General features: G+C 39.4%; 1 protein-coding gene and 1 pseudogene across 4 annotated transcripts in view; both read right to left on the minus strand.

Moving 5' to 3' along the window:
- LOC146451856 (uncharacterized) overlaps positions 1 to 22,020 on the minus strand; it is a 149,701-nt gene that overhangs the window by 74,262 nt on the left and 53,419 nt on the right. Inside the window, exons 12-21 of one of the 4 annotated variants that reach the window (XM_085098543.1) lie at positions 21,745 to 21,816; positions 20,438 to 20,509; positions 19,459 to 19,530; positions 18,388 to 18,459; positions 18,004 to 18,072; positions 17,247 to 17,318; positions 16,803 to 16,874; positions 16,409 to 16,465; positions 1,309 to 1,508; positions 124 to 243 (exon numbers count right to left, since the gene is read on the minus strand). The exons of 1 other annotated variant lie outside the window; for it this stretch is intronic. In XM_085098543.1, the coding sequence (XP_084954669.1) occupies positions 124 to 243; positions 1,309 to 1,508; positions 16,409 to 16,465; positions 16,803 to 16,874; positions 17,247 to 17,318; positions 18,004 to 18,072; positions 18,388 to 18,459; positions 19,459 to 19,530; positions 20,438 to 20,509; positions 21,745 to 21,816 (878 nt within the window). Of the gene's footprint in view, positions 1 to 123; positions 244 to 1,308; positions 1,509 to 8,928; positions 9,058 to 16,408; positions 16,466 to 16,802; positions 16,875 to 17,246; positions 17,319 to 18,003; positions 18,073 to 18,387; positions 18,460 to 19,458; positions 19,531 to 20,437; positions 20,510 to 21,744; positions 21,817 to 22,020 lie in introns of those variants that run through there. 2 more of the 4 variants (XM_085098540.1, XM_085098545.1) reach the window with 2 other exon arrangements.
- Positions 3,665 to 4,580, minus strand: LOC146451861 (uncharacterized; annotated as a pseudogene).

Here is a 22,020-nt window from a genome sequence, read left to right on the forward strand (position 1 = left end):
TGCTAGGATTTAATGGCCAATGCGCAACGGAGTAAACGTCAAGGTATACTTTCAGCCTTTAGAATAAATGAGTGTGTGCTGGAACTAATGTTTACGGTGGTTGCCAACCACCATACTACTAACCGTATGGACAAGCCCAGCAATCAGTGGCACTTTTACCAGGAACACGCTCCAAGGAGACAAACGTACCAACACTACATCTCTTGCATTCGACCTGCCCCATTTGGTCTTGGTAGAAACCTCCTGCAGATACAAAAGAAGGGAACAGTTTTCAAGCTGTATTAATGGTATCGTAAAAGGAAAATGGATGCTTTTACCAGGAATGAAAGGTAACCAGAATTTTAATGACTTTAAGTATGCTGGAGATAAATAATTTCTATTATATTGAAAGAAAGAAAGAAAGAAAGAAAGAAAGAAAGAAAGAAAGAAAGAAAGAAAGAAAGAAAGAAAGAAAGAAAGAGAGAGAGAGAGAGAGAGAGAGAGAGAGAGAGAGAGAGAGAGAGAGAGAGAGAGAGAGAGAGAGAGAGAGAGAGAGAGAGAGAGAGAGAGAGAGAGAGAGAGAGAGAGAGAGAGAGAGAGAGAGAAAGAAAAAAAGAGAGAAAGAAAGAAAAAAAGAAAGAATGAAAGAAAGAAAAAAATGACCGCACCATCATTTCACTCTAACTACCCATCATTGGGATTGTAAAGGGAAACGCTTTCGATATAAAAGTGGGTTATTAGGTTTTAAACTGTTTTCAGTTGGGAAGACAAAACATGTGACTATAAAATCCTTCATTGCTTTGCTGGATGTATGTGAACTCAGGAAGAAGAAATGAGTAGAGAGACTTACTTAACTGATCATTAAAAACTATAGATCTATCCTTGAAGAAGGTCATATCACATCGAGATATCAGATAAATACTAACAATTGGAAGATATTAAAGACAACTTAGGTGATAGGGTTCGAGATGTTCTCAACCCTAAAGGTCATTATGATGGAATTATTTTAATCCAGTGTCAAATAGAAATTAAAACACTATCGTCGCTTATACGAATTATTTTTCCAGAGTATAATACAACTTCAGAAGGCCTGAAAAGAACTCATTCGCGATTGAAATATATAAATTTCATATATTTCGCTCCATCACCTCACAGTCTCGTGCGTTTATAACGAACACCAAAAATAATGACCAGATCTAAGCTGGATAGACAGCTCAAATGCTAAAGCGCTGCTCAGGTACTACAGAGAGCATAGGTTCAAATACCATTAAAGCCTTATCATGATGGTAATAGTCCCACATTTATCACTGAATTACCCATCTTAATTACCTGCAGGACACGCCACACAAAATCCGTTGCCGTTATAGGATCCAGCAGTGCAAGGGCTGCAGTTAAAGAATCTTCCATGTAAAAAGCTACCTGTACCTTCTCCTCTCTGGCATTCAAACCCCGTGCGGATAAATACATCTTTATGGGAAACCTCGTCATCATTAAGCAATATATGAAAACTTGTTGAAGGAGCACAGTCACTGAATGGATAAAACAACATTATCTGAACTTCCGAAACAACAATATGAAAGTAAAGAAGTCAAAGAAAAAACAAGCATTGTTGAAGGAGGAGGGCCAATGGTAGGGATTGGGGGATTGGGGGGGGAGGGGGGGGGGAACTGGTGAGCAAACGACGAGGAGGAGGAAGTAAGAATGAAGAACAAGGCAGGTTTATTAGAGGCACTGTGTGATAATGATTCCAGAACGCGTTCGTATTCTAATGATACTGAAACAAATACCTTGCAGATAGTTATTAAATATAATTAATTTTGCCATTAATAGTTATCGTGGGACAGATCTTATATTGTAGTTAAAGCGCCAACGAGAGGCACCAACACACTGGACTAAATAGCTAACTAATATGTCGGAGCTATACGAAGGCGTCAAGCTTCTACTACCCATTAGTCGTTCGGACCACCAGTGTCTGATATTGACACCAAAAATCAGGCAAAGGATCCCCGCTTTTTCCAGGAAAGCCCGAGTTATGAAACAAGAAAATGTAAACGCAATTGGCTGAAAACTTAATCTTGAGGAACGGGAGGCAGAATATTCCTAGGAAAACATCTGTCGTCGACGAGAAAGTATCCGCTTTCAACCTTATTCTCATCAAGATCTAGGATGACACTATGCCACTGAAGACCATCCGCATGCAAGCTTCCGACAGGCTGTGGATTACACCACGTATAAACTCTATGGCACGCGAGAAACAAAAAAAAACTTTCGTTCAAGGGCACCAAATAAGATATCAGCAGCGAGTCATGAAAATTGTACATCTAATTATTAATCCCAGCGGAAATAATGAACAAATTTCACGATCTTCGCCACTGTAACCCTAGCAAGTTATATAGTCCAATTTGTACACTAGAGAGTTTAATATACCTGGAAGGCTGACCTGGAGAACGGTAGAATTGGACGAGGAGGGCTGGGCCGTTGATGACTTCTTGGCGGGAAACTTTACACGTTAAGTTTTAGGCTGAGGACGGCAGTGTCTAAGCTTCTGTAACCGCACTATGGCGACGTTAAAAAAGGCTCGCGAAATGGTTGTTATTACTTACGCAGAGAAAATACTAACCGATGAAGAATTTATAGTTTTTTTATAGTTTTTTTATGATTAATTTAGAGCTACCTTATTTTAATTTGGAGGAAGATATGAGCAAAGCCGAATGCAAAGCCGGGTTTAGATTTGAAAGAGATATCGAACCTCTTGCTAATGTCCTTTAATTACCATCCACCTTTAAGTGTCCATAGGGCAGTATTTGCGACCGAATAGAATGCCTCTGTATCCTTCTTCGCCGACTCGGCGCGTATCCATGCCGATACAGTGACATGGTCAGCAGGTTTGCAAAACCAGTCCCTGTTTTGTGTATGATATCGAACGTTGTGCTCAACTATATCTTTGATCTACATTATCACCGCAATCGCTCTATCCTAAATCCACTTGCTATTTAACAATATGCTGATGCTGTGTCTGACAAAGGCGCCTCCCTTAACAGTTGTTTTGGGTTTGTAGATGGAACGGTTCGTCCGATTTTCAAACCAGGAGAATACCAGAGGCTTGTTTACAACGGGCACAAAAGGGTCCGTGCCCTCAAATTTTAGGCTGTCGCGCTTCCAAATGGCCTTATTGAACATTTGGTCGGTCCTGTTGGTAAGTAACTTTTGTTATTGTGGATTTAAACAACAGCTGATCACAGTCTCTTCTTTGAATATTTATCACTTTGACACTTGGAAGCCTTCAATGAATCTATGTCAAATGTGCGAACACCCGTTGAGTGGTTGTTTAGGGACATTGTGGAAAATTTCAAGTTTATGAACTTTAAGAAAAACCTTAAAATAGGCCTTAGCTCAATCGAAAAATTGTATGTTGTGTGTGCCCTTTTAAGGAATGCGATAATTTACCTTTACGGAAATTTAACTTCAACTTATTTCGAGCTAGACCCTCCAACGCTTGAGGAATATTTCTCTTGAGACTGCTTTAATTGCCTTTCTACAAACGGCTTATGAAAACTACAACTAGAAAAGATCAGTCAAGGCTAGTTAATCACAGTTTCCATGGATTACTTTTTTTTCGGAGGCAAGGAGAATAAACAGAGCCAAAATAATATTATTCAGGTACATTTTAATAAAGTGAACAAAACTAGAAGTGTACAAACTAAACACCATTACACTCACTGTAAAAAGAAAAGGCTCTATATCGTTCAGTGTATGACAATTTGAATATAATACGCAGAAAATATGAAAAGTAGTGCAGAGCTACAATGAACGCTGTAACGTGACTTTCATTGTAAATAAAAAGGTTCAATATTCACTTGTTTACCAATTTCGACAGTAGCTCCATCATGTTTTGTTGTTGCTGCTGCATCATTTGCATCATCTCCCTTTGATTCTCAAATAATCGTGCTTGCTCCTTTTCCTTCAGCTCAAGCTCTTTTTTTTCTGACCTCTAGCTCTTGTTCAGATTTTTCTTGAAGGAATTCCATGGAATCGTTGCCTCCTCTTCTCTTCTTCTTCTTTGGTTCCGCATGAGTTTCATCATTGCTCAGTCTTGTTTTGGTCTGAGCGTAGCTTTCCATAGCTTTTTTAAGTATTTTATTCTGCTTTGGCTTTGTCTTCTTCTGCTTTAGCTTGCTTGGAGTCTGTGGCTTCTACCGTGAAAGATTCCTCCAGTGCACAAATCTCCTCAAGAGCTCGGTCAAGCTCTGAAGCGGGCTTTACGTCAGTTCCCGAGGAACTTTCTTCCTCTCGAATTTTACGCTTGAACTTTTTCTTGATCAGTATAAAATCGATCTCGCACTGAACGCTTGGTCACACGGAATTTCGTTGTTTGACAGTTATTCAGGCAATTCCAAATTCCTTCTTAATTTTATCTCTCTCGACCGTTCTTTCTCTAAACTGGTAAGGTTGACTGACGAATTTTTTTTACAACAAAGTAGGACATGCTCTTCCTTCCATTCCATGCTCGCTAATTCGGTAAATAAAGATGAAGCAAATCACAAAAAAATTTTAATCCGCTTTTGGTGCTTCCAAATCAGAGTTCAGTATAAAATATCACTTTTTTCATTTAAAAGGTGAACCGGCAGAGCATACAAGTTCCTTTTTTTTGTTTTGGAAAGCAAGAACATTTTGTACACGTGTAAAAGCCAGTTGAAATGCTTCGCCGTGACTGCGAAGCTAAGTGAAAATGGTTATTTGGAATTTAAACGCTCTTTTTATCTTTTTTATTGGCAAAAACAAGCAATCACAAAGAATGTTCATCTAACGGAATTCGAAAAGTTCCACGGCCTGACGGCCATGTCGTCGACAAAGGCTGGATTACAATCCGCGTAGACCAGGCATGCGCAATGTGGTCTACAAGCAAAATTTATTTCCGGTCAGCCGTCTTCGGAGTCAGCCGTCCAGGTATCTTAAACTTTCTATTGTTTGGAGCTAGACAACAAACTATGAGTATTAAGCCTCCAACCAATGGCGAATTAAAGATGATCTCCTTGACGTATTTGCTGCATCTTGGAAAGACCGCGAGCCATCCACATTGTTGTTTAATTATCTAGATTGCAGCCCTGAAGATCGTACCCCGTCTACACCTAATATCGTTCAAGTAAAAGCCGCACTTAAACATTTGAATCCAAAGATGGCCACAGGAGAGGACACACTGTACTTGCTTCGGTTCTAAAACAATTCCATGAAGAACTACCACTTGTAGTCCATGACATTATCTGTACTACTATCCAGCAAAGCAAGATCCCTACCCCATATGACAGTAGGCCTTCGCAGTCCAGTGCCGAAAATGAGTAGTGCAGTGGGCATACATAACGATTTTAGACACCCAGTATTGATACAACTACGTACCACAAATTGCCAAAGTACTGGAAAAGTTCAGGTCAGCTTAAATAAAGAAGATCTAAAAATCATCAACAGCCAACGTGCATTTGCCGAATATAGATCTACTGTCGCAGCCCTTGAATGTGCTATCAGGCCTGCTTCAACGCTACAGATCGGGGAAACCAGGTTGAAGGTATGCATATTGTGTTCGTAGACTTCCGTTTAGTTGATCATGCTCCCTTATTGGCGAAGCTTGCTTCTATGGGAGTCAGTAGAAGATTTGGAACATACTCAGAGCTTCCTGTTGAGAGGTCACTACAAATTACTGATTGGGGGTTGTCTAAACCTGGTCGTGGTATTGCAGAGGTACCGCAAAGTAGAGTCATATCGCCCACACTTTTCAATGTTCACATAAACGATATTGAATTGACATTAAAAGTAATTTACCCATAGCAATGTGCGATTGCACACAATACCAGCTTGTATTTTCCAACTCAGACAGCTACAAGCAGAATCAAATACTAAAATACTGAACTGAAGCGAAAAAAAAAATGGAACTCAACGTTGAAAAAAGAAAGAAATGAAAAATGGTAGATCTCTTTAAACCTTAAGTTAACTCAGTGGCACAGCGCACTAAGATGTAACTTGTTTAAGTCACCGGCCATAATTAGTCCAGCAGGTGGTTGGTCCACAAGCACAGAGTCTGCACCTTGGTTTAAGTTCTCCAACTTTTTCTCTCTCACACTCCTTGCTTCACCAGAAGAGCAATAGATACTAGCAAAAAGAATGACACTACGTTTTCGGTTTTCGCGGTGGTTTCAACTATGAGTCCTCTAAATTACAGGGACAAGCTGAAGGAAAGTTGTAAGAAATATACAATAAGAACCCATCTTCTGGGGTTAGCCGGTTAAGTCGAATTAAATTGTGGTTGCACCCCATATCTGTCGCTGAATCCGGGATTTTCGTAGAGAGTCAAGATTCGGCGACCAAAACAATGAGACAATCAATTAAGGCAAGTGACACACTCGGACTCAAACCCACCGCCTGGCCAGTACGTGCAGTTCCCAGCCAACAGCTACCACATGGTCGTTCGGTGCCCGACGGCTATGCCATGCCGATAAGGCCTAACAAGGCCCAAAGAGCTGTCCATGGCTGCCACTACCCGGGTGATATGGCTCTGTGCATGTGTAAGGTACTGGCAAGGCCGTGGGTTGGTGTTCCAGTGTGGCAACTGCCACACAATGTTTCAAGGAGAATGGTCCAGGCTATGTAGCCAATTTATTCAAATCCCGAGTTACACCATATAATCTTAGAAGCAATGGTCTAAATGTTGTACAAACTTCATACAATAGTAGATTCCTTCATGGCTCATATGCGTACATGATCTCACACATCTGGAACCAGTTGCCATCTGCTGTAAAAAACGCACCTAATGCATCATCCTTTCGGAGACTTTTAACTAAGTTAAATTTTAACGGCTGTCAATGCAGCAATTGCCTCTGACCCGATTTATTTTTATTTATTTATATTTAGATGTTACTTTTTAATTTAATTAGTAGTTATTATCTTTTTTTTTATACTGTCAAACACTTATATCATGAGCCTGTGGCTCGGGGGACTGGGAGACCACCCCCTGTGTATTTGACACTAAATAAATTACTTACTTACTTACTTACTGACAACAGAACGTCGACTGACAACACACCAGGCATCAAAAGATTTTAACAATCTTGATCCAAAAAGGAAAGTGCAGCTATTATGGTAGTATTTTGTTTATATTAATTATTATTATATAACTTACTATTAATATTATTATTATTATTATTATTATTATTATTATTATTATTATTATTATTATTATTATTATTATCATTATTATTATCTGTTGGTCTTCGAAATACTCTTTTTTTTTCATCACAATTGAATTGTAAATAGGTTTTTTACTATTCTTTTTTTCTTCTTTTAACTTGTAAATATTAATTTTCCTTGGAATATTTTAATAAAGAGATCTGTTAATCATTTAAAAAATTTTATTATTATTATTATTATTATTATTATTATCATTATTATTATTATTATTATTATTCAAACTATTAATATTCTTTGCTATTATTATTATTATACATTATATTATTATTATAACTCAGACAGTTACATGCAGAATGAAATACTGAAATACTAGAATAAAGCGAAAAAAAAAACTCCATTTTTTTCCGCCTCAGCCAACGTAGTTAACTTAAGGCTGAAAAAGATATACAGTTCTTCATTTCTTTCTTTTCTCAACGTTGAGCTTCAGTCCAGTATTTTAGTATTTTATTATGCATGTGACTGTCTGAGTTGGAAGATACAAGCTGTTATTGTGTGCAATTTCACATTGCTTTAAGTAAATCGCTTTTAATGTCAATTCAATATCGTTTATGTGAGCCCCAGAGGAAGCCGAGTTGCAGCGACTGGTATACGCCACCCGGAAAGAAAAAGATGATGGGCTTAAAGAAGAGCTTGAGGAGGTGAAGGCCTTGTTGCCAGAAAAGAAACGGAGAGCCGTGGACCTGGCATGTGAAAAAGGCGCATCCAACTGGCTTACAGTTATTCCTCTCAAGGACACGGATTTGGATCTCAACAAGCGGGAATTTCGTGATGCTGTGAGGCTTCGATATGATTGTCCGATACCCGATGATACGTCAATATGCGTTTGTGGGAGCATTTTTACAGTAGACCACGCGATGATCTGCCAGCGTGGAGGCTTAGTTATTCAGCGCCACAATGAAGTACGCGATCTACAAGCCCCTGACGCACGCCTTGACGTCCACTTTAGGGATTTCTGGGAGCGACAGAGAGCTGCATTTTTCGATACAAGGGTGTGTCATCTCAATGCGGACTCGTTTAGAATGATCTTAGCCCTAAGCAAATTTACAGGATTCATGAAAATGAAAAGAAGCAAAGTTACAACTCTTGCGTCACAGAAATAGAGCAAGGCACATTCACCCCAACTGGTGTTTACAACCACGGGAGAGATGGTTGACGAGTGCCTGAGATACCACTCAATATCAGCCGCGTTATTATCTTAGAAAAATGCAAGAGAGCTACGCCACAACAATTCCATGGGTCAGGACGAAAGTGTCCTTTGCAATTTTGCGGAACGCTCCTATGCCTAAGGGGATGAAGAATCCCAAGAAGGAGGAACTTAGATGTTAAGGACAAGGATCTAGAGTTAGAGAAAGGTCAAGAAGGACTTCCCTAGACTCAACAACTATAGATACTTTATTATTGGGTCGATTAATAGGGGTTTCTAAATTTTTCTCATTCTAGTGCGTGATTGGTCATATGAATGATATTTATTCTTTTTTTAATTTTATTATTATCGCTTTTTAAAAAAAATGTGCTTAAAAGCTCTGTTTTGCTTCCAAATACTCTATTTCTTAATCACGGTTGAATTGTAAAAAGGGTTTTTTACTATTCTTTTTTTCTACGTTGTACTTGTAAATATCAAATATTCTAATAAAGAGATCAATAATTTTGGATTGTTCTTCTTCTTCTTCTTCTTCTTCTTCTTTTTCTTCTTCTTCTTCTTCTTATTATTTTATCAACAATTTCACAAGGTCCGTCCGCTTTTTTGTGTTAATTATTATTATTACTATTATTATCAATATTAGTCTTTGACGTTTCTTGCCTTTTCAATCATGTCTGAGTACGATCCATGTATATGAATCTCTAAGGGATGGACAGTGGTGAACGTAAAATATGAGCTTTCCCAAGCAATGTTGCGGCATGAAATCTTCCTTTATCATCATCATCATCATTGTTCCCGCGGCTCCCAAATCCAAATCTCTTACCTCGGGTAACATTTTGATGACTTTTTAATGACTACAAGCATTTTTACACCAGCTGTAAAAAACTTACAATCCGTAGTACATTTCTACAAAAACCATGCCATGTGCTCTCATCCGGGTACAAAAAACAAAAAAAAAAACAACGTCATGTCCGATTACACGAAATGTCATTAAGATGTAAATAATCAAAATAAAGTCTGACGATTTTATGGCGGTAACATCCTCCCCCCGTGTTCGGCTGAGTTAAATGGGCGAACACTCTTCTAGGAGGGCTAGTTTCACAACAGGACGCTTCATCAAACCAAACTTGGTCTTCACTTTAGCTGATCTCACGACATTGTCATGGCCAGGGAAAACTCTCACAATTCTGCCAAGAGGCCAGGAGCCTCTCGGCGTTCCATAGTCTACCACAAGCACCAAATCACCAATCTTAACATTCGTCATAGTTTGAAACCACTTCTTGCGAACAGCTAAACCAGGCAGATACTCTCGCAACCAACGATTCCAGACGTGGGCGGTGATAACTTGTGCCTGACGCCAACGCCTCTGAGGCGATATCTCTTTTTCAGCAAAAATACCAGGTGGCAGATTAGGAGATGCTCTACCAATAATAAAATGATTTGGAGTCAGCGCTTCAAGATCCTCCACATCAGAGCTGACTTCAGTCAAAGGACGACTGTTGACTAGCCACTCAACTTCAGTAATGGCGGTCACTAATACTTCATCCGTGAGGACTTGATTCCGCAGGACAGCATCAAGGGCGTTCTTACAAGACCTCACCAAACGCTCCCATATTCCCCCCATATGGGGTGCGGCGGGTGGATTAAATACCCACTGAACTCCTTCTTGGCTCAGCGTATTTGCAATTCGATCTTGATTCCACTCACAAAGGCATTCTTTTAACTCGCGGTTGGCTCCCACGAAGTTTGTTCCATTGTCAGAGTAGATGACAGTTGGTTTACCTCGTCTTGCTATAAACCGTCGAAGACACATGATGAAAGAGTCAGTAGACAAAGAGTGCGCAACTTCCAAATGCACACCTCTTGTCACAAGACAAGTAAGAAGGCAACCATATCTCTTTTCTTCCTTCCTGAGATGCTTCACTTTTAGTGGACCAAAGAAATCTACTCCAACTTTCGAGAATGCCGGTGCAACTTGTAGACGATCATAGGGAAGGCCAGCCATCAATGGTGCTTCTGGTTTTGCTCTTCGCCTTCTGCAAAAAGAGCACTGATACAGAATCTTTCGTCCTGTTGCACGGCAGCGCAGAATCCAGTACTGTTGTCTTAATTCGTTTCGGACATGTCCAACGCCTTCATGTTTAAGCTTCTCATGGCAGTTTATGATGATAAGACGGCTCAGCTCATGCTCAGGTGACAACACCAAAGGGTGGCGGCCAGAATATGGTATATTGGCTCTCTCAATCCGACCACCAACACGAACCATTCCTTCTTCGTCCAAGAAGGGTGAAAGAGAAACCAATTTGCTCTTGCTTGAAATGGGTAGAATTTTCTTAAAAGTGGCAACTTCTTGGGGAAAGGACTCTGCTTGAGCCTTGCGGATCCAGAATTTCCGAGCTTGCCCCAACTCTTCAACTGACAACAGACCAATTCGACGTTCAGCCACTGAGCGTCTGCAGTTGTAAATAAACCGAAAACTGAAGGCAGTTACTCTGAGGAGTCGCGTCAAGGATGAGTACTTATCCAAAGAAATGAATTTACGCCTTGAATCTTGCACTGCACCAGTTCAATTTACTGCCATTTCTTGGGTTTGCAGGTCATTCATAGGTTGGTTGGAGGCTTCAAGTTTTGAATTCCCCTTTGGCCACTTCTCTTCAGGGAGATGTTGGAAGGCAGGACCATTTAGCCACCTTTTCTCTGACCCGATCGATCTAACCGGAAGTCCCCTGCTTCCATCATCTGCAGGGTTTAATGGACCAGGACAGTGGTTCCATTGACTGGGTTCCGTCATGTCCAGAATCTCACCAATTCGATTAGCGATAAATGCGGGGTGGCGCTTTGACTCTCCACGAATCCACTGAAATACAGTGCTACTGTCAGTCCAAAGGTATTTAGAATCAATGTTGTAATCATGCTCCTTGATTACTACAGCAGATAACCTCGCACTCAATACTGCGGCCTGCAGTTCAAGCTTAGGAATGCTCAACGGCTTCTTGGGTGCTACTCGCGTCTTAGCTGTAACAAAGGCACACCTCACAGCTCCACTGGCATAGCTGAATCTAAAGTAAGCTACTGAGCAGAATGCCACTTCACTGGCATCTCCAAATACATGCAGCTCAATAACAGATGGATTGTCCACAACATGACGATAAAAACGGGGAACAAAGAATTCTGAAAGCCCCTCCAGTTCCTCCTGCCATTTGGACCACTCTATGAGGAATTCTGGTGGTGGTGCATCATCCCAACCAATACCAAACTGCCACACTTGTTGAAGAAGGATTTTTGCTCGCACCAGGAATGGAGCCAGGAACCCAATTGGATCGAACAATGATGCTATCAGACTCAGAATTTTGCGTCGCGTGTCTGCCAAGTCCCTTTTAACCACCTTGTAGACAAAACAGTCAGAATTAGTGTCCCAAATGACACCAAGAGCACGTTCCACAGGCATGACAATTTCTTCTTCAACCACCTTTACAGAGGGAGCTCTCTCTGATACTGGTATACGCTCGATCACTTCTTTCTCATTTGAGATCCATTTGGTCAAGTTAAATCCTGCAAGCTTCAGCCTTGCAACCAGTTGCTGTTGCAGCTCCAGATCTTTGCTGCTCGATTCCACGGACTTGAAGAAGTCATCCATGTAGAAGTTTCGCTTTACTGCAAGGGCAGCAGTTGGAAACTGCAGTTTATTTTCTTCTGCACTTCTAAGAAGCGCATAGTTAGAACAAGTTGGTGCACACTTGGCTCCAAAGATGTGACGCTGGTATTGATAGACTTCTGCTTCAGATCCAGGTGATTGACGCCACAGAAAACGAAGGGCAACTTGATCCTCTGGCGGGACAGCAACTTGATTAAACATCGCTTCGATGTCTCCAGAAATTGCAATCCGATCCTCTCGAAATCGCATGAAAATTCCCACAAGATTGTTCATTAAGTCTGGACCACTCAGAAGATGACTGTTTAGTGATAAGACTTGAAACTTAGCAGCAGCATCACATACTCGTCTAACCTTTCCAGGTTTGCTGGGATTTAGAACAGGGTGATGAGGCAGGTACCATTTGTGCTTCACGGGTGCATTTACTTCTTCCTTAGTCAGCTTCTTGATGTACCCTTTCTCTAAGTCTGAGCTGATGGATTTCTCATAGGCAGCTGCTAACTCAGGATCTCGTTGGAGTCTCCTTTCCAGAACATTAAGACGATGGACAGCCACAATGCGGTTGCCAGGGAGTCTGATGTTCTGATCTTTCCAAATCAACGGAACCTCATATCGACCATCCCCCTTTCGGGTTTTCTCATTCAGAAACTTCATGACATTTGCATCCTCAACTGAATGTTGGGTATCATAGTCATAGGGGCAACCAAAGTTCTCAGTCCGCCACCAAGATTTCACTGTTTCATGGAGCTCTTCATCCGCAGTCACCACATGAACTTTACAAACTGACTCACTGTCTTGAATATAACCAGGTAGGCGGCCAGTAATAGCCCACCCAAGTTCAGTACGAATTCCAATTGGTGACCCTTTCGGTCCACTTCGGGTTTCCAGTGGCACAATAAGCTCTGGGACATCACTGCCTAGAAGTAGAGTGACCTGTGTTCCAGCAACTTTAGTGAACTCTAAGTCCAACAGGTGTGGCCATTTCTCCTGTATTTCCTTGAGTTCCACCTTTCTTTCAGGTACATTCAGGCGATCAACTACCAGGACTCCATCCACATCAAATCGATTACCAAGGTCGTTCAATGGACTGACTTGTAAACTTACACGCCTTGTCAACAGTTCTGATGTTTTCTGAATTCCATTTAACAACACGCTTTTTAACGGACCATCCAAACCAAGGTTACGGGCAACATCTGCTAACAGCAAACTGCATGTGCTTCCAGTGTCTAACATTGCATACGTGTTGAAGTATCCCTTTGGACCATAAAGTGTTACAGGTACCACTTGTAACAAAACTGAGTCTCTGTTTCTATGAGATGCGCTAGAATGTTCATTGGATGAGGTTGCTGCTACGGAATCACTGCTTTCCAAGGGGGTGACGCTCCTTATAGAGTGCAATAATGCATTGTGAGGTCGCGTACATCCATTGACACCACACTGCTACCTATTAGGACAGTTGTTGAGCCAATGCCCAGATTGAAGGCAACGAAAACACAACTTATGTTTCTGAACTTCACTGAGACGTTCCTCAACACTCATAGCTTTGAATTTGGAACAATCAGACAAGTTATGTTGCTGTCCGTCTCCCAAAAGGCACAATTTTGTAGGCTTCTGATGAAATGAATAATTACCAGAGAAAGTGCTCTGCCTTTCAGTTCCTCCACTGGGAATACCTGACCGAAATTTGTTTTTAAAGGGCTGGAATGGGAACTTAGGGCTTGATATCCTTGTATAGCAATCATCATAGATCTCTGCCTGCCCTTTCAACCAGTTGCACAAGTCAACCAGGGTCGGTAGCTGCTGGTTTGCAGCCTTGATGTAGTCTTTCCATTTGACTCTGAGTTCTGGGGACAGCTTATCCACCGCAAGAGAAAGGTTAGCTTCAGCTGCTAGATCATTCTCGTATACAAACCTCTTGAAAGTCCACACAGTGGTTGACACCACATCTGATAGATTCCTCACTTCATGGGGTTTGTCATTCTGTAGTCGTGCAGTTTTTCTCAATCTGTCCAGCGTGACTTTTACAACAGGAGAAGGTTTTCCAAACCTGCTTTCCAATTCCTTCAGTGCCTCGTAGTAAGAATCTCCACTGTAACCATACCCTTCAATTGCAGACTTAGCTTTACCGACCACAGAGTTCTGAAGATGTTGCATCTTTCCATTAAGGGAGAGATTAGCATCATGAACAATTGATTAAAACATTGATGACCAGTCAGACCAATGCAAGGGATCTCCATCAAACTTGTTAAGCTGTAGCTTGGGAAGACAATTACGTGTAGTATAGCCATAAATCACTTGTTTTTGGTCAGCTATAACTGGTGTAATGTCAGGCTGAGAACATGAATTAGGCAAATCTCCAATCCATGACTGTAGCACCTTTACAGGCCTTGACTTACTCAAAGGACCAACAAATGGGATACTAAACTTTGGTTATTGAAACGATGGGGATGATGTAACAGTACACGACGTGTTATTAGTTGACAAAACAGTTTCACAACTTGTTTGTGCTTGTTTCACAAGACCAGAGGGTGGTTGAGAGACCACACACTGTTCAGCAGTAGAAGAAGGAATCATTTCCGAAGAATCATCCTCAAAATCAAGCAATCGATTAGATAAAGACTCGTGATCATAGCTAACAGTGTTTGCTGCCTTTTCAAGGATTTCAGCTTCGGCTGCAAGGCGTGCAGCCTCGTCTTCGGCTTCTTGAGTTTTTCTCCTTTCTTCGGCTTCAAATCTAACTCTCTCAGCTTCGTATTGGACCAGTTTAAGTTTCCTTTTCAGCTCTAATTGTTGCTCAAACTCTTGCTTTCGTCGCTGTTCCTCCATAGCAAGTTGTTTTGCTTTGATTTCCGCCGAAGTCACCTTTGCTCGGATTTCATGAGCACTTCTACTCGAAATTTTACTCGCCTTTAGCGAGCTCAATCCACTAACGCTTTCGTCTGCTCTTTGCTCAAGATGGGCTTCAGCCTCTAATTTTACTTCCTGAACTCTCTCCAGTTCCACTTCGTACAAAGTGAGGGCTTTTTCGTGCTCCTTTTCCGGAATAACAGCCACCAGTCGATCATTTAGAACACGTGCTTCGTTTATACATTCTTCCAGAATATGAACATATCCGCGGATAATGGCCTGCTCGATAGAACTGTTCAATTTCTTTATGGTATTCGTAATTCGTCGCTTCACAGACGCTCGTTTGTTTCTCAGGATAACAATTTGTGTATTCATAGCTCCACGCACTTCCAAATGCAGACCGCCATCGGTCGGATCGGTCGATTCCATAACAAATTCTTCGATTCACTCGTCGTATCCGGTTCGTTTAGGCCCAGAAAAATGTTCCCGCGGCTCCCAAATCCAAATCTCTTACCTCGGGTAATATTTTGATGACTCTTTAATGACTACAAGCATTTTTACACCAGCTGTAAAAAACTTACAATCCGTAGTACACTTCTACAAAAACCATGCCATGTGCTCTCATCCGGGTACAAAAAACAAAAAAACAACGTCATGTCCGATTACACGAAATGTCATTAAGATGTAAACAATCAAAATAAAGTCTGACGATTTTATGGCGGTAACAATCATCATTATCTTCATCATCATCATCATCATCATCATCATCATCATCATCATCATTAATTCTTTCATTTAAGCTCATTATACTTGACCCTTGCTTTTACCGTGAATTTTCAACGTCCTCGACATATTGTGAAAGAAAATTTACAGAAGGTGCATGAAAAGGAAAACAAATGATCACACGCTTTCTAGAACAGCATCGGACAACGATGATTTCTTGACATGTTAAGTTTCAAATTCATATAATCATGGAGTTTAAATTTTGCGGAAATCATTTTACGCCGTCGTCATTTTTATGCAAAGACAAAATATAGTGGTGCCTGTCACAGGCCCATCGATCTCGAAAGAGAGCAAAATGTATTCAAGGCACCATGGGAAGGTTATAGCCTTTGTTTGCTCATTTGCATAATGAGAGAGACATCCGGGTACAAGGCAGAGAGTGTACTTACCGACTATGAGATGAAAGTAATTACGAACATTTCACGCTTGTATGTCTTTAATTAGTAACTGGTCTCTCAACCACCTTAATCCTTGTAACAGAAATAACTATTAATCTGTTGGTATGTTGATAACTAGTGGGTCTAAAAGTAGCATTTGCTTTCATATTAATTTTACAACCATATGTGGATAAAAAGCTCGGTCATTTTATAACCCGATAATTGTTTACATTTGTAATTATGTTTAACATCAGAAAAGTTTTAGAAGGGACAGTAGATGGTGAGACTGAGATTCAAATATATAGACCTGTAGTGCATAGTTTCACGATTTATCTATTTCTGAAACAGTAATATCCAATGGAAAAAGCCAATAATAGTCTGTAATGTACTTACATTAATAAAGTATAATTGCCACGAGGAAGTTGACGAAGCCATTTACATGTTATTGACCTGAAACAGATTATAATTTTTTGTATGCTTCTGTTATTGTATTAACGCCCAAAATCAATGGCACAAGTCACCACTGGCAATACGTTTCTACATTAATTACCGTCTACATGAGCAAAACGTTGCAAACCTAACATATCCTTAGAAAACTGATTTTTTTTTTTTTTGGAAACATTCCGACTTTTTATTAATGCTGGGACCACACTGAATGGCGTTATAATTTCACATTTAAAACAAAATCAATATTGGCTCCCGCGACATCAAAAAACACTGGAGCAGTTTAATATATTAAATTATAAAGTAACATAATGTTCTTTTTCCGGTAGTCTTTTGAGCTTACAGTTTGGTCTTGGCTGTCATGTCATTAAATACACCATCTGGTAGGAATGTGAACGGATTATCAAAGAGTGTTCTGGAAGAGAATAACATAATTATTTTAGTTGCAATAGTTTTACAAAATTAAGCTCTCTAAGCTAGAATTAGCATACACCCGTCATCTTTAAATTTAAGGTTCTCGCACATCTATTTTGTAAACAGCAAGATGACCATAGTTCCTCAGTGAATACAAGGCACGTCTATCTTCCACAAATCCCGAACGAGCTCGGTCAATGAGAGCTATTTGCTTGGAAAATAATAAACCTTTATGGTGAAAACTATTAATGATAATTTCAATGGTACAAATGTTAAAAAAAAAAAAAACTGAGATGGCGTGTGAGTAAGGGGTTTTTCCTCAATGGGACCGCAAGGTGCTCTAGTCATAGCGTTACTCCTCAATACGACTTACAATATTTCCAGATCATGGAGGCCATAAAACGCTCTCTGATCAATACTCTTGATTGTATTACTATGAAGGAACCTAAAACAACAAAACCAGTAATGTTTAAACTAATCAATTACAAAAGGGCGTTACGTCCATCAAGGCTGGGAGGTATTAAGTCTTCTTGGTTACCCTCGGTATTTGCTAAGGTGTTACGGAAAAAGGAATACTCGAAAAAAACAAATAGTTTTCCACAGCAGTTAGAGGATGTGAGTTTGCAAATATTCTATTGATCAACTGCACGGCTGGAAGAAGTTTAAGGATCAACGTGGTAGACGGTTTTTTTTTTTTTTTTTTTTCAGAAGCAAGTAGGATATGATTAACAGTAGTTTGTTTAGTGAACAAAAGCATTTCCTGAGGACAAACTTGGTTTCAAACTCAACTAACAACGTTACTTTAATGGCAAGATAAGGCAACTGATCTTAATAAGGAGTATTTTGAAACACACCTCAGCTGTATACAAAATGTTTTGGGTCAAAGTTTTTTCTTTACTCAGCTTGATTCTTAGAAATGAATGTTCTACTGTAAATTCGGCCCTTGTATAGCATGTTGACATAAGCAAACACTTAACCAACTTTTTAGCACCATTTTACAAATACGGGTTCATTGTTAATACTTTACAATGGAAAGGATATTGTCAACTATTTTGTAACGGAGCAAGACATTTAGTGTAGTGGGTTACATTAGCTTTCTCTCTCACTTTTGTATTCTGTATATTACTTACAGGGATCTCAGAGAAGTGTCAGCAAAAGTATTGTTCGGGATGGACTTTAGTTTATTTTCGATCATCATCCTGCATAAAAGACATAATGATAAAAAAAAACATGAAGAAACTTAGAAGCCATTATCTGCTTTAACTTTGTTACCTTATAAAGTAAGCTATACTTTAATGGATCTACTTCTCTCCATATCATCAGGGCCAGTTCAGGAAGCTTTCCTAAGTAAGATGTATTCTCAGTATACATCTTCACTTAGGAAGGCTTCGTGGATCTGATCTGGCCACAAAAAAGAAAGTGAAACTGAAGTTCGTGAAAAAACAAATAAAACAAAACAAACAGTGAAAAGTACCTATTGAATATAGATTCAGGTGAAATTGAAATTAACTCACAAAGTCTTTAGACCTCTAAGTCCAGCAAACGTGTCAAAGCTGATCTGGGTGATGTTGTTGAAGTTTAATCCCCTTCAAAATAATAACAAAAAATACAAGAAAAGATCGACAGTAAAGTTGATATTGTAGACCAAAACTTTTCCTTAAAAATTGAGCTCTCGTTTCTCACAGGATGGTGCACATAAGTGAATCCCGGATCCTCACGTTAGACAGGTAATTCTCAAAGCGCTTCTTGAAAGAACGCTTATTGATCGGTAGAAAAACGATGCGAAGTGTTGCAAATGGAAGTGAAGCGTTTGTGTGACATAGCGAAGAGAAGTCAAGGAAAGCAAAGCGGTTTCGAAAAGTAAGAAAAAAGTAATGAGATATGAACTACAACTAGAGTAAATAAGATTACAACGAACTTAAAGAACAAAACGTTGACTGGTACAAAAGAAGTGGAATGTACGGGGGTTTCAGAAATTACTTCTTCTTCCACTTGTGGGAAATCACACAGGGAAAATTACGTTGAGCCTTACAGACTTGATCTTAACACTGACGTTGACTTATTGTAAACTAAATCGTACGTGGAAAACATCTCTGGTAAATTAACCGCCAAAAAAATAATTATTGTCATACATAGAAACCTTAAAGACTGGAAAGGAAAACGCAAAACCATAATATTTAGCAGCAACAAAGACCAAAACGTCAGAAATGGCCACTGTAATATACTAATAAAAATGACAATAACAAATTGCGTGAGATATTCTCTTAACTCTATTCAGCCTGTGGATTGGAGAGGCACGGAGTCCCTGACCGGTCACTCCCCTACTCCCCCCATCCCTCCCAACTCAGGAACTCAGGAAATCCCAGGCTGAATAGGTTTAATTACAAAGATCACAAAAGTATTTTATTTGTATTTGGCTTTGATAATCATAATACTAAAAATAAAATCATTGTTGTTCTTTCCGTGTGCCAACTTCTCTGTGAGTGAAATGTGTCAACAATGTTGCTCACACTAAAATGAAGAAATGGAAACAGTTAAATATCTCTTTTCTGATTTAGAGACCACATCAATTTTCAATTACTTACAACAACACCAACTCCTGTAGTTGAATAAACGCGTTCTTTGGAAGGGAATGCAGATTGTTGAAAGATAAGTCACTGAAAGATACAAAAATACGTCGTATATTGAAAGTACAACGATCCATTGTGCCAATATAAAACAAACGATCACATCGTATGGCAAAGCACGGCAACCGCGATGCCACCAAATTGAACTTAACTGTCTAGTAATTTACTCTGGTTTTCTTATAAATAGACTAAAACCAAGCTTTAAAATTTAATAATCAATTTAAAGAAAATTAATTGATGTGCCATACGTACCTTACTTTTAACCAATCCATCCCTCAGTATCTTGTTTTTTATGGCTAACCTAACTTCAGATCTGAATCTGGAATGACCCATTTTTTAAACGTTATTTCATGGTTCTCAAGTGCTTCGGAAATTCAGTATTTTTCACAACGTGTGACTTGAATGGGTCTTGAGGACTTTGCCTCCCTTTGCTATATCCTCTAAGTAAGAATAAATGAAGGCAAATTCTTGAAAGTTGTTTTATTGATTACCCGGGTTGGTTACTTTCAAACTTTGTTCATTTTTTTAGTGCAAAACTTACGCGCTCAAGCTACGCTATAATTTGAAGACTATCTTATCCGAATAGAAAAGAATGCTTACACGGCCTTTGGTTATATAAAAAAATGTTGTTACACTAAATTGTTCTGTTTTCAAAACTCTTGCAGCCAAATATATCTAGCGATATTTACCGCGCCGAAATCGCTGAGACATTATATATCCGATCTGTCGATTTTCCAAATCGTCTCTGATTGGTAATGTCGTTTCTACTGAGTTTTTTTTTTTTTTTAACTTTTTTCACATAGGCATAATGGTGCCCTTTCAATTCTTTCAACTTTCCTTTCTATTTTCAATGCAACAGTTCTTAACTCACCGGTACACAAGTTAATTAAACGTGAATAAAAAGATGACTCCTATTGAGCCTTGTTGTCCAACTTACAGCAATCCCTTGACATGGAACTTCGGAAATATATTTGTTGGTAAGTGGTCAATCTGATTTTCAATCAGTTTCCTGGAGGATAACGTGATAAGTTGGAATATCAGTCAAAATTTCTATTTTATATTTTAAAACTGCGGAGAAATACGCTAAAGCCAAAATTCATTTAGTATCAATCAAGTAATAGTTATTGGCCCGAAGTGAGGAGTTATGTGATTTATTCCTCTCGAGAGTTGCCCGAGGGCGCAGCCTTATTGTTCATTTTTCTTTTGTTTTTCAACACTCCATCCTGGCACTGGTGGGATTCACATGTTTGTTGGCTTTTTAATTGTGTTAGCTTTTTAAAGTCGCATTTTGAATTAATTGTTCGTCTAGTTCGTCGTAAATGCTAGGAACAGGCTAGCAATGTTGAGTGATTCAGAGTCAGAACTGTTTGTAACTTAAAGCAGTTTTAGTGGCAGCACCTCAATTGAGCTTTCGGAAGACAACTTTGAATCTTTATTGTCGGGTGCAAACAACGAGAAAGCAGTTGACACTTTTAATTTACGCACCGAGGATCTTTTGACCGACCTTATTACAGATAAAGAAGATTCCGGAAGAGGGATCACTATTGTAAGCTAAAAGGAAATTCAAGCGAGGAATGATACAAGAATACCACAAAACACTAAAAAGGCAACTTCATGGAGTACACGAGTTTGGGATGACTGGGTTACGGAGCGAAACTCGTTACCAATAAATGACAGCGACACTTTCGTGGTAGCTCCAAACAGTGGAATTTTAAATACACTGTGCAATTTCGAACTGTCGTTTTGGCTGAGCAAGTCTGTATATGAAGTAACGAAGAAAGATAAGAGTAAATACCCTCCAAATTCACTGTATTTACTTTGTACATGTTTGCAGCGTTCAATTTTAGAAATTGTAGCGTCGTATTTAATATTTCCAAATAAACATTTGTAAATTTGTTCTTCATAAAAAAGTAATTTAAATGCAAGGGAATTATGTGTTAATATGCAAGAGAATAAGTGACTTATCCCCCTTGCATATTAACACGCATCCTCTCTTGTAACACATCATTCCCTGGCATTTAAATTAGCTATTCATTAGCCCCGCGCTTCCCTTCAAACAATCAAAGCCGTACCCAGCTTTTCAGACAGTTGATTTGGGGTGTATGTAAAATATTCCCCCCGAAAAGAACAAAGGAATCCGAGCTCATGTAATAATAACTATAGTTATTACATCCGAAAACAAAACAATCTCGAACCTAGAGTCGGAGTGCCAGTTAGATATTTTGCTCTCATGATTTTACTTACAGACCAAAACACTTTATGGCTCCAGACTTTCCGAGTCGTGATATATCCTTTATGCGGTTGCTTGACAAATCTCTGAGACAATCATGATAAACAAAAAGAGACAAAGAAAAATTACAAATATAAATAGAAAACAAAAATCAGTTATTCCTATGATTAGAGCCCTTCAAACTAGGGACTGCTATTATTATGAGTTATTACGACTAGAAATTAAGGGTTAATAACTTATAATCGAAATTCAATTAAAATAGAAAGGATTACGTTCGTTTTGTGGGCCTG

This window comes from Pavona decussata, unplaced genomic scaffold, assembly GCF_977016875.1.
Source record: "Pavona decussata unplaced genomic scaffold, jaPavDecu1.1 SCAFFOLD_383, whole genome shotgun sequence".
Classification (NCBI taxonomy): Eukaryota; Metazoa; Cnidaria; class Anthozoa; order Scleractinia; family Agariciidae; genus Pavona; species Pavona decussata.